This window comes from Ornithorhynchus anatinus, chromosome 7 (assembly GCF_004115215.2).
Source record: "Ornithorhynchus anatinus isolate Pmale09 chromosome 7, mOrnAna1.pri.v4, whole genome shotgun sequence".
NCBI classification, from domain to species: Eukaryota; Metazoa; Chordata; class Mammalia; order Monotremata; family Ornithorhynchidae; genus Ornithorhynchus; species Ornithorhynchus anatinus.
Window position 1 is genome coordinate 68,603,522 of NC_041734.1, and position 12,496 is coordinate 68,616,017.

A 12,496-nucleotide genomic window follows, 5' to 3' on the forward strand; every position below is an offset into this window, starting at 1 on the left:
TATATTCATTCAATAGTATTTATTGAGCGCTTACTATGTGCAGAGCACTGTACTAAGCGCTTGGGATGAACAAGTCGGCAACAGATAGAGACGGTCCCTGCCGTTTGACGGGCTTACGGTCTAATCGGGGGAGACGGACAGACAAGAACAATGGCGATAAACAGCGTCAAGGGGAAGAACATCTCGTAAAAACAATGGCAACTAAATAGAATCAAGGTGATGTACAATTCATTAACAAAATAAATAGGGTAACGAAAATATATACAGTTGAGCGGACGAGTACAGTGCTGTGGAGATGGGAAGGGAGAGGTGGAGGAGCAGAGGGAAAAGGGGAAAATGAGGCTTTAGCTGCGGAGAGGTAAAGGGGGGGTGGCAGAGGGAGTAGAGGGGGACGAGGAGCTCAGTCTGGGAACGCCTCTTGGAGGAGGTGATTTTTAAGTAGGGTTTTGAAGAGGGAAAGAGAATCCGTTTGGCGGAGGTGAGGAGGGAGGGCGTTCCGGGACCGTGGGAGGACGTGACCCGGGGGTCGACGGCGGGATAGGCGAGACCGAGGGACGGCGAGGAGGTGGGCGGCAGAGGAGCGGAGCGTGCGGGGTGGGCGGTAGAAAGAGAGAAGGGAGGAGAGGTAGGAAGGGGCAAGGTGATGGAGAGCCTCGAAGCCTAGAGTGAGGAGTTTTTGTTTGGAGCGGAGGTCGATAGGCAACCACTGGAGTTGTTTAAGAAGGGGAGTGACATGCCCAGATCGTCTCTGCAGGAAGATGAGCCGGGCAGCGGAGTGAAGAATAGACCGGAGCGGGGCGAGAGAGGAGGAAGGGAGGTCGGAGAGAAGGCTGACACAGTAGTCTAGCCGGGATATAACGAGAGCCCATAATAGTAAGGTAGCCGTTTGGGTGGAGAGGAAAGGGCGGATCTTGGCGATGTTGTAGAGGTGAAACCGGCAGGTCTTGGTAACGGATAGGATGTGTGGGGTGAACGAGAGGGACGAGTCAAGGATGACACCGAGATTGCGGGCCCGAGAGACGGGAAGGATGGTCGTGCCATCCACGGTGATAGAGAAGTCTGGGAGAGGACCGGGTTTGGGAGGGAAGATGAGGAGCTCAGTCTTGCTCATGTTGAGTTTTAGGTGGCGGGCCGACATCCAGGTGGAGACGTCCCGGAGGCAGGAGGAGATGCGAGCCTGAAGGGAGGGGGAGAGGACAGGGGCGGAGATGTAGATCTGCGTGTCATCTGCGTAGAGATGGTAGTCAAAGCCGTGAGAGCGGATGAGTTCACCGAGGGAGTGAGTGTAAATGGAGAACAGAAGAGGGCCGAGAACTGACCCTTGAGGAACTCCAACAGTTAAAGGATGGGAGGGGGAGGAGGCTCCAGCGAAGGAGACCGAGAATGATCGGCCAGAGAGGTAAGAGGAGAACCGGGAGAGGACAGAGTCCGTGAAGCCAAGGTGAGATAAGGTATGGAGGAGGAGGGGATGGTCGACAGTGTCAAAGGCAGCAGAGAGGTCAAGGAGGATCAGAATGGAGTAGGAGCCATTGGATTTGGCAAGAAGGAGGTCACGGGTGACCTTAGAGAGAGCAGTCTCGGTAGAGTGGAGGGGACGGAAGCCAGATTGGAGGGGGTCTAGGAGAGAATGGGAGTTAAGGAATTCTAGGCATCGATTGTAGACGACTCGTTCTAGGATTTTGGAAAGGAAGGGTAGTAGGGAGATAGGACGATAACTGGAGGGGGAAGTGGGGTCAAGAGCGGGTTTTTTTAGGATGGGGGAGACGTGGGCACGTTTGAAGGCAGAGGGGAAGGAGCCCTTGGAGATTGAGTGGTTAAAAATAGAAGTTAAGGAAGGGAGGAGGGCAGGGGCGATGGTTTTAAGAAGGTGAGAGGGAATGGGGAGCATTATATGCATGCTATGGGGAGCATATTATATGCAGAGCACTATTCTAAGTGCTGGGGTAGATACAGGGTCATCAGGTTGTCCCACGTGAGGCTCACAGTCTTAATCCCCATTTTACAGATGAGGTCACTGAGGCACAGAGAAGTGAAGTGACTTGCCCACAGTCACACAGCTGCCAAGTGGCAGAGCCGGGATTCGACTCCCAAGCCCGGGCTCTTTCCACTGAGCCACACTGCTTCCCACGTGGGACAACCTCACTACCTTGGGACTACCTCACTATCTCACTACTATCTACCCTGGTACTTAGAACAGTGCTTGGCACGTAATAAGCACTTTACAAATTCCATTATTATTATTATTATTATTATTTGGCATGAGAACGGGAGGGTGGACATGCAGATGGGTGAAGGGAAGGAGTGGGAGTGGGAGGACTGCTTGGATATACTCCTGCTGTTTCCAGAGTGATTGCCCCAAGCTGGGAGAAAGCTTGGGGGGTTAGCTAATAGTTGATGTCAGAACCACATTGACAGTGGTCCAATAATAATAATAATAACACTTGCTATGTGCCAGCCACTGCACTAAAAGCTATGGTTATAATAATAATAATATTATTATTATGACATTTGTTAAGCGCTTTCTATGCGTCAAGCACTGTTCTAAGCACTAGGGTAGATTCAAAGTAATCAGGTTGGATACAGTCCCTGTCCCACACGGGGCTCACAGTCATAATCTCCATTTTACCGATGAGGAAATTGAGGCCCAGAGAAGTGAAGTGACTTGCCTAAAGTCACACAGTGGACGAGCGGCAGAGCCAGGATGAGGTACCAGGTCCTCTGGCTCACAGGCCCCGGCCGTATCCGTTAGGCCACACTGCTTCCCGTGAAACCACTGCTCCAGTTGGGCCCTCCCAGGGGCTTCCCATTCAGCGTGGCTTAGAGGAGAGAGCACGGGCTTGGGTCGTGAGTTCTAATCCCGGATCCGCCACTTGTCTGCTGGGTGACCTTGGGCCAGCCACTTCTCTGTGCCTCAGTTACCTCATCTGGAAAATGAGAATGAAGATGGTGAGCCCCCTGGGGGACCACCTGATGACATTGTATCTTCCCCAGCGCTTAAAACAGTGGTTGGCACGTAGAGAGAAGCAGCGTGGCTCAGTGGAAAGAGCTCGGGCTTGGGACTCAGAGGTCATGGGTTCGAATCCCGGATCCACCACTTGTCAGCTGTGTGACTGTGGGCAAGTCACTTAACTTCTCTGTGCCTCAGTTCCCTCAACTGTAAAATGGGGATGAAGACTGTAAGCCTCATGTGGGACAACCTGATGACCCTGTATCTCCCCCAGCGCTTAGAACAGTGCTCTGCACATAGTAAGCGCTTAACAAACACCAACATTATTAGTAAGCGCTTAACAAAATTCCATCATTTTTGCTGTGGGCAGTGTGGCGGATTGCGACCTCTGGTGGCCACAGCTGGGAACACGTACCATTTGGAGCCGCAGTAAGATAATAATAATAATAACAATGATAATGTTGGTGTTTGTTAAGCCCTTACTATGTGCAGAGCACTGTTCTAAGCGCTGGGGGAGATACAGGGTAATCAGGTTGTCCCACATGAGGCTCACAGTTTTAATCCCCATTTTACAGATGAGGTAACTGAGGCCCAGAGAAGTGAAGTGACTTACCCACAGTCACACAGCTGACAAGTGGCAGAGCCGGGATCCTACCCCATGACCTCTGACTCTCAAGCCTGGACTCTTTCCGCTGAGCCATGCTCTGCTCTGCTCCTTCTGCTCCCTCCCCCTTCCCCCTTCCTCTCCCTTCAGCTAAGCTCCCTTTCCCTCTGCTCCTCCCCCTCTCCCTTCCCCTCCCCTCAGCACTGTGCTCATTTGCTCATTTGTCTATATTTTTATTACCCCATTTATTTTGTTAATGAGGCGTACATCCCCTTGATTCTATTTATCGTGATTATGTTATCTTGTTTTTGTCTGTCTGTCTGTCTCCCCTGATTAGACTGTGAGCCCGTCAATAGGCAGGGATTGTCTCTATCTGTTGCTGAATTGTACAATCCAAGCGTTTAGTACAGTGCTCTGCACATAGTAAGCGCTCAATAAATACTACTGAATGAATTAATGAATATTTGTCTGCTGTGTGACCTTGGACATGTCACTTAATTACTCTGTGCCTCAGTTACCTCATCTGTAAAATGGAGATCGAGACTGTGGGCTCCATGTGTTGGACCTGATTAGCTTATACCTACCCCAGTGCTTAGAACAGTGCCTGGCTCACAGAAAGCGCTTAAGATATACCAACATCATTATTATTATTATAATTAACAAATACCATAAAAAAACCCAAAAGGCTGAAGCACACTGAGGTGAAGTGCCTTGCCCGAGGTCACACATGGGGTAAGTGGTGGAGCCAGGGTTAGAATGAAAGTCCTCTGACTCCCAGGCCCATGCTCTTTACTAGGCCACGGTGCTTTCGATTGGAAAATAAATTTATCCCTATTCTCTAACTTTGGGTTCTTTTCAGGCAGTTTTCCAACTCGCACACGTTGTACCTGTGCCTCCTGTTGCCAACTCAGCAAACTCAGCCAGATTGTATATTCTGTTTCCAACACTTCACCGAGGAGACAGACGCGAGAGCAGATGCTAGCGCGCATTCAGACTTTGATTTTTTTCCTTTTTAAAAAAAAATCTGGGCATATATCTGAGAGGTCCTGTCAGCTAAGGCACTAGCCATCCACTGCAACCAAATCTCTATCTGCAGCAACTTAAATCCATGCTCCCAAATGCCCTACTCAGGCTTAGGCAGGGGTCAATAAAGACTCTGTTGGGGTCCCTGGATCCCCAGGAATCTTGGCTAGATTGACATAGTCCTACCACAAAGGGGAAGAGAACCATTCTTCCAAAAATCACTTTATTTGGAGGTGATTCAGGGAACCTATGCTGGTTAAAGAGGAGCCTGAGAACACTGGCAGTGGAAGGGTGATTTGTTGACTTTTCTGAATGGTTGGGCCAATCCCTAAGCTAAGATACCCCACTATCATGGAAATACATCATTTTTCAACTCTCTTACATATTTTTAAATTATAAATGATGCAGTTATATTAATGTCTGTCTCCCTCTCTAGACTGTAAGCTCATTGTGGAGCATGTCTACCAACTCTGTTATATTATACTCTTACGAACTATTTGTACACTGTAGGTACTCAATAAATACCATCTTCAGCCAGGGAAAGGGCCACATGTACTCTCAATCTCTCTAGGAATTATTTCTGGGTCGGGATAATCAAGGATATCCAGAAAGACAGACTGAGGCCCCACAGCACTTATGTACATTTCTGCACCTTATTTACATTAATATCTGTCTCCCCCCTCAGACAGTAAGCTCGTTGTGGGGCAGGGAATGTGTCTATTTATTATTACAATGTACTCTCCCAAGTGCTTAATACAGTGCTCTGCACATAGTAAGTGCTCAAAAATATGATTGACCGACTGACTTTTATCTCCCCATTGTTTAATAATAATGTTGGTATTTGTTAAGCGCTTACTATGTGCAGAGCACTGTTCTAAGCACTGGGGTAGATACAGGGTAATCAGGTTGTCCTACATGAGGCTCACAGTTTTAATCCCCATTTTACAGATGAGGTAACTGAGGCCCAGAGAAGTGAAGTGACTTGCCCACAGTCACACAGCTGACAAGTGGCAGAGCTGGGATTCGAACTCATGAACTCTGACTCCCAAGCCCGGGCTCTTTCCACTGAGCCATGCTGCTAGGATGGGGGGCTGCAGAAGGGGCTTCTAATGATCAGAGTGGGGCTCCTCAGCCCTGAGGAAAAGCTAAGCGACCCGATGACTGGGAAAATCCGGCTGGAAAAGGCAGGAGGGAGGGCCATTTCTCACCCTGGGCGGCGGCTCTGGCTCCTCACAGTTGCAGCCGCATTTAAAATCCCTGGACGAGTTAGAATTAGATTCGGTCTCATAGAACAAATCCCTCATTTCTTCCTCAGCGAGGGGCAGAGCCTTCAGATCCACCTGCAAGGGACGGAAGCTGAATCAAAACTTGCCCGGAAGATCAGATGAGGGGAGTGGAAAGGTCAGTCAAGGGAAGGTGGCAGTTACCTCTCTCAACAGGATGCGTTTGAAATTGCCAATGTTGACAAAGGAGATGGAGGAGCAGCACTGAAAGATCTTCAGCCCGGGAATATGTGTGACCTGAAAGACAAACCCTCAGGCTGAGGGGAGCTTGTGGGCCCCGGACCCCACTGTTTCGGCCCCTCGGGGAGTCTGAATCCTTTCTCATTGCAACATAGCTAAGCGGTTAGAGCACGGTCCTGGGAGTTAGGAGGATCTGGGTTCTAAGACCTTCGGCAAGTCACTTCACTTCTCTGTGCCTCAGTTACCTCATCTGTAAAATAGGGATTAAGCCTTGGGAGCCCCATGGACTGTGTCTAACTCGATTACCTCATATCTACCCCAGTGCTTAGAACAGTGCCTGGTACACAGTAAGAGCTTAACAAATACCACAAAAAAATGGAATACAGCTCCATAGGACTTCACTTCTTGGGCATTATTTTTTAACTCCTCCCATCTGAGTTCTTCTCTGCAGGGCCGGAGCGGAGGAGCCACAAGCAACAGCCTGACGAGGGGAAAAGACAGAACCTGGGGAGGGGAGGAGGATCTACTCAATCCATCAATCAATCAATCGATTGATGGTTTTTTACCTCTCTCTCTTACCTCCTTGTAGTCAGTAAAGCTCCTGTAAATGTTGGTGTCGGGAATCTGTCCCAGGATCAGAATCTTGGTTCTGAAATGAAAAATTGGGGCCCTTCCTTTAGGGCTTAGTTACTTTGATTGGACACCGCTACCCTCCTGCTCAATCGATCGATCACAAGTAGTTATTGAGCGCGTACTATGTGCCGAGCACTGTTCGAAGCGCTTGGGAGAGTACAATGCAAGAGAAATTCGCAGATACATTCCCCACCCAAAATGACCTTACGGTCTCGGAAGGATGAGGGACTCGGTACCTGTGCGACCGGACACTGATGATGAAGAAGGTGAACATCATCGCCACGGCCAGGCCGATATCCAACCCCAGACAAATCACGGCAACGAACGTCACGATCCAGATCATCTTGGAGGGTGGAGGAGAAGCAAAGCAGACCGTGAGGAGGGGCGAGACGGAGACGATCCATTCGTGACATTAAATCTCTCTGAGCTCCGGCGGGGACAATGACTCAGCCTCAGACACCCTGTGTGTCAATGGAGAAGCTGAGACAAGAGTCCTAATTTCCAGCCCAGGGGTCCAGTCAGGAGCCTAAACTGCGTCCACAAATGTTTCCTATTCATCTGCAAGGGGACGACTCCCCACATGCAATGCCTGAGGTTATTTCTCTCCTTCCCTCCATCTCTCCCTCTCGCTTTCTCTTGTCAGGATTGGACAAGACGAACACTCTGCATTCGTTTGAGTTTTAAATTTGGGCCAAGCTTAGGGCTGCAGTGGAGGGCACAGTGTGCTGGATTAGGTTCCTGCAGTCATTTCTTCAAGTCGCTTCCTCTCTTCAGCAAGGGCTATGGGTAACCATTTTCAGTCAGGAACCACCACCACTGGCAAACCATAATGGCCTTACATTGATTAGGATACAAGTTTCTGTATTTTTCACATAGGTCATGCCCTTAATACTGGTGAGCAATATAATTCAGAAGGCTGTTCCGATTTGTTCAATTAGGGACTCGTGATCTCCTTTTGCAAATGCAGGCACACAAACAAATTTAGAACCAAGAGTGCTGGTCCCCTAAATCTTCCTTTGCCTACTATTCTCCTCCCACCCGCCCTGCACCTCTGCCTCTCTTTCATGAGACTGCAGCACTCAAACACTCACAAAGTCATACACGTCCTGCTTCCACAGGCTGGGGAGGTCCAAGACGCTGCCAAGGAGGGGCAAGACGTTACTCAGGATGATTCCAGCCAGCACAGCCTGGTAAAAAAAAGGGAAACTGAGCTGACCACTCCTTCTTAGGCTTTTGGGGGAAGGAGAAAATAAAGAGGACGGTGTTGCCATTTCTTCAGGCCTAAGTTCCCTCTGGAGCTACAGGACCAGGGAGACCGAGTTGACCTCTGCTCAAATTTCACAAGTGAGTAACATGTCCAGAATTCAGATCCCACTCACGCTGCCTGGTTTTATCCTCCCCACCATTCTCAACTCCCTGGAAGGCTTTATTGTCCAAAAACTGCCTCCAGGTGGGGTGACAACTTTGGGCAAGTCCCATTCTTAGGAAACTCTAAACCAGTTTCACTTCTCTTTTCATTCTGGTAAATATCATCAACATTTAAGGGTAAAACCAGACCCATGTTAGAAAATTTTCTTGCTTTCATGAAGTCCCCTCTGGGTCGGTCTTTTTCCAACCAAACACTCCACTGCATCCAGAAGTGGAGATGATATTTGGGGGCCGTGAATGACAAGGGACAGCACCTCAGAGGTACTGGTGGGTCGGTGGATGGCTGGATGGCTGGGGTGACCAGGTGGAAGACAGGGCAGAGAAAGATCATTTGGTATCACATCTTCCTCATTCTATCTAGGCTGCAACTTGAACCACTGCTCCCCACTGCCCTCCCCAGCCCCCGCCCCCGGCCCTGCAACATCTGGGGTAGTTCCTTTGCACCATGCTGGGGACTCTCCAGAGATTTAGATTAAGGGAAGGGAGGCAGAAGGAAGAAAGGATCTCAGATGAACCTCGTTCCTCACCCTTTCTTAACCATCTTCCTGGGGCCTGGTTAGAGTCTATGGGTGGGGACCGGTGAACCACTACCACCAAAGTTACCTTGTTTTAGGTATTTCAGTACAATCAATAATCAGTGGTATTTATTGAGTGCTTACTATCTGAAGAGCACCATATTAAGTGCTTGAGAGAAGTACAGTACAACAGAGTTAGACACTTTTCCTGCTCACAGTGAGCTTATAGGCTAAAGGGGGGCACCTTAAGGGCATCACATTCGCTAACTCCATCGTCCTAAGATGGACTGAGGGCTTAGTTCCGTGCTCCGTAGTTAGCTCTCAGTGATTGCCACTGGTTGGTGGATGGATAGGTGGATGGTTGTGATCTCCCCCTCTAGTTTAGAAACTCTCTGTGGGCAGGGATCATGTTTACCCACTGCATGGGTATTGTACTTTCCCAAATGCTTAGTACAGTGCTCTTCACATAGTGAGCGCTCGGTAATTGCCATTGATTGATAGACTGATGGACGGACGTCTGTCTCCCCCTCTAGAGTGGAAGCTCTCTCTAGGCAGGGATCATGTTTACCAACTCTATGATATTGTACTTTCCCCATCACTTAGTACAATGCTCTGCATACAGTAAGTGCTTAATAAATACCACTGATTAATCGATTGACTTATTAGACTCTGTTTCCTCCATCAGCATCAGCATGAACAGCAGCTCCAGCCATAGAATGCTCATCAATTAATCAATTAATGGTTTTTATTCAGCACTTACTATGTGCTGAGAGCACTGAACTAGGCGCTTGGGAGAGTACACTACAACAGAATTAGTAGAGATATTCCCAACCCATAACGAGCTTACATAACAGATATGGATATTTTTAATGGTGTTTGTTAAGCACTTACTATGAGTCAGGCACTGCACTAAGCATAGGGGTAGATACAAGGTAATCAGGTTGTCCCACATAGCGCTCACTGTCTTAATCCCCATTTTGCAGATGAGGTAACTGAAGCCCAGAGAAGTGACTGGCCCAAGGCCACTCAGCAGAAAAGTGGTGGAGCCAGGATCAGAACCCAGGTCCTTTCATTCATTCATTTAATCGTATTTATTGAACGCTTACTTTGTGCAGAGCACTGTACTAAGCACTTGGAAAGTACAATTCAACAAAAGAGACAATCCCTGACCATATCGGGTTTACAGTCTAATAATAATAATGTTGGTATTTGTTTTTTGCCAAGCCCTGTTCTAAGCGCTGGGGTAGATACAAGGTAATCAGGTCCTATGTGGGGCTCACAGTCTTCACCCCCATTTTACAGATGAGGTAACTGAGGCACAGAGAAGTTAAGTGACTTGCCCAAAGTCACACAGCTGACAAGTGGCAGAGTTGGGATTAGAACCCAGGGCCCCTGACCCCCAAGTCCGGGCTCTTCCCACTGAGCCACGCTGCTTCTCCCCCCTTCAGTCTAGAAGCGGGGAGAAAGACATCAAAACGAGTAACAATAAATAGAATTATAGATATGTAGATCTAGACACAAGTGCTGTGGGGCAGGGAGAGAAGGGTAGAGCAAAGGGAGCGAGTCAGGGCAACGTGGAGGGAAGGGGAAGCTTCTGACGCCCAGAGCCCTTCCCTGACTGGGCTCCTAGTAGATATCTAGGTCTTTTGCAAGGTCAGGGGTAGGCTGTGGCCCCTCCCATTGTGCATTGGGAAGTGGGAAATGATAAGTGTGAGCATCGCTCCACCCTTCTTGCATCACTGGAGGATCAAAAATGGCCCAACCAGCCAGACATGCAAGTCAGCCTCCGTCCTGAACCTCCGTGCCCTCCCAGGACCCAGGTGGGCCTTGAGGAGACCACCTGGCCTTTGGAAATGTGCTATTTCCATGGCAAATGGGTTTAGTGCCAACCGTTGTAGAGCAAAGATCGCTTTTCACGCCCTTGAGCTCTTGGGGAACTTCCACCTCAACCACAGATTAGGAGAGGACACTCCCCTCTCTCCTCCCCAGGGAAACTCAAGAGCCTAATGGAAGGAGAACCAGAAGGAATGAGTCACCACAGAATATTATACTGAATTCTCCCCACAGTGCAAATTGCCTGACAACCAGTAATTAATTCATTAGGCCAGCCAGCATACCTAGGACATGGACAGGGCAAGGCAAAGAAGTGAGAAGTGGCATGCTCTAGGCTGTAAGCTCGCTATGGGCAGAGAACGTGTCAACCAGCTGTTGTATTTTCCTCTCCCAAGCACTCTTGGAGTAAAGTGCTCTGCATACCGTAAGCGCTCAATGAGTAGTACTGATGGATTGACACACACCAATTTCTGGGTGACGGTGTTGACGTTGGGATTCGGACTCGGAAGGCTGGACTGTTTCCAGGATGCTACGTCTAGCGCATCCAGGACTGCTGGAGGGAACTCAGGGGAGCAGACATCTGGACTCAAAGCAATTTATTTATTTTTTAATGGTATTTGTTAAGTGCTTGCTACGTCAGGCACTGTTCTAAGCGCTGGGGTAGACACAGGCTAATCACCTTGGACACAGTTCCTGTCCCATGTGGAGCGGACAGTCTTAATCCCCATTTTACAGATGAGGTAACCGAGGCACAGAAAAGTGATGTGATTTCCCCAAGGTCACCCAGCAGATGAGTGGCGGAGCTGGGAGTAGAAACCAAGTCCTCTGACGTCCAGGTCCGGGCTCTTTCCACTAGGCCACACTGCTCTAAATTTGAGTTGGGACATAACGGCTTTGGAGCCAGATGGGGATTTGTGTTAGTTCTAAAAGAGGCTGAAAGAGCAGCAAGAGAAATTTCTGAGAGACAGACCGTCTGTGACCTCAGCACCCGTTCTGGGCCAGAGGCACAAGGCATCATCGCTTGGGAGATTCTCCTGTCAGGGACAATTCCAAACCTCCACCCTGCTCTGCTCTGGGCCTGGTGCAGGTCGCTTCCCCCTTTCACTTACGTTTGGCAGTTCGTAGAACAAGTAGTCGAACTTCAGCACCAGAAGCAGCATCAGGACTGCACCTATCAGAGCTGCAAACTGAGCAGAAACAGAGAGACACTGTCAGGAGCGGCTTCATCATTGGCCCTCCATGGATGTCCATCGTGTCTTTCTGGGCTGGGCAAAGCCAGAGGGGAAACCCGATTCTCTAAGGAAGCTCCTTATCAATCAATCAATAAATGGCATTTATTGAGTGCTTACCATTTGTAGATCACTGTACTAAGCGCTTGAGAGAGTACAACAGACTTAGCAGATACTTTCCCTGCCCATAACTAGCTTGCAATGTAGAAGGTTTGCCTTCCCTCTAAACTTCTACTTCCAAATTAGGGTTCCTGGTTGAATGATTTTTTTTGGTTGAACTTACTATTAGTATTACTATTATTAACAAATATCATTATTAATAACAAATAGTGCTGTGATTATTATTAAAAATGATATCTGTTAAACGCTTATTATGCTCCAAGCACTGTACTAAGTGCTGAAGTAGGTACAAGATAATAAGGTTGGATGCAGTTCCCGTTCCACATAGGGCTTAAGAGTCTGAATCCCCGTTATACAGATGAAGGAACTGAGGCACTGAGAAGTTAAGTGACTTGGCCAAGGTCAAACAGCAGGTAAACGGTGAAGCTGGGATTAGAACCCAGGTCCCCTGACTCCCAGGACCATTCTCTTTCCACTAGGTTGTGCTGCTTCTCACTGATTTCACTGTTGATAACTTAGCCTTCAGTGCCTCTTTGTGGTAAGCCCAGGAAAACCTCCCCTCCTTATGCAGCATCCAATATTTTTCCTCCAAAAGGATTTTGATGACCTTTCAAATAGTGAAGAGATGTAGAAATCTACATTTTCCATAAAGCCAGTAAATAATAATAATTATTGTTAATAATCATCATGGTATTTGCTAA

The 12,496-nt window shown here is 48.5% G+C and overlaps 1 protein-coding gene across 1 annotated transcript in view; it reads right to left on the reverse strand.

The window, feature by feature from the left end:
- Nucleotides 1-12,496, reverse strand: part of SLC26A8 (solute carrier family 26 member 8) — a 57,986-nt gene that overhangs the window by 10,049 nt on the left and 35,441 nt on the right. The window contains exons 11-16 of the mRNA XM_029068336.2: nt 11,556-11,633; nt 7,762-7,857; nt 6,907-7,013; nt 6,617-6,686; nt 6,002-6,094; nt 5,783-5,914 (exon numbers count right to left, since the gene is read on the reverse strand). Coding sequence (XP_028924169.1) covers nt 5,783-5,914; nt 6,002-6,094; nt 6,617-6,686; nt 6,907-7,013; nt 7,762-7,857; nt 11,556-11,633 — 576 coding nt within the window. The remainder of the gene's footprint in view (nt 1-5,782; nt 5,915-6,001; nt 6,095-6,616; nt 6,687-6,906; nt 7,014-7,761; nt 7,858-11,555; nt 11,634-12,496) is intronic.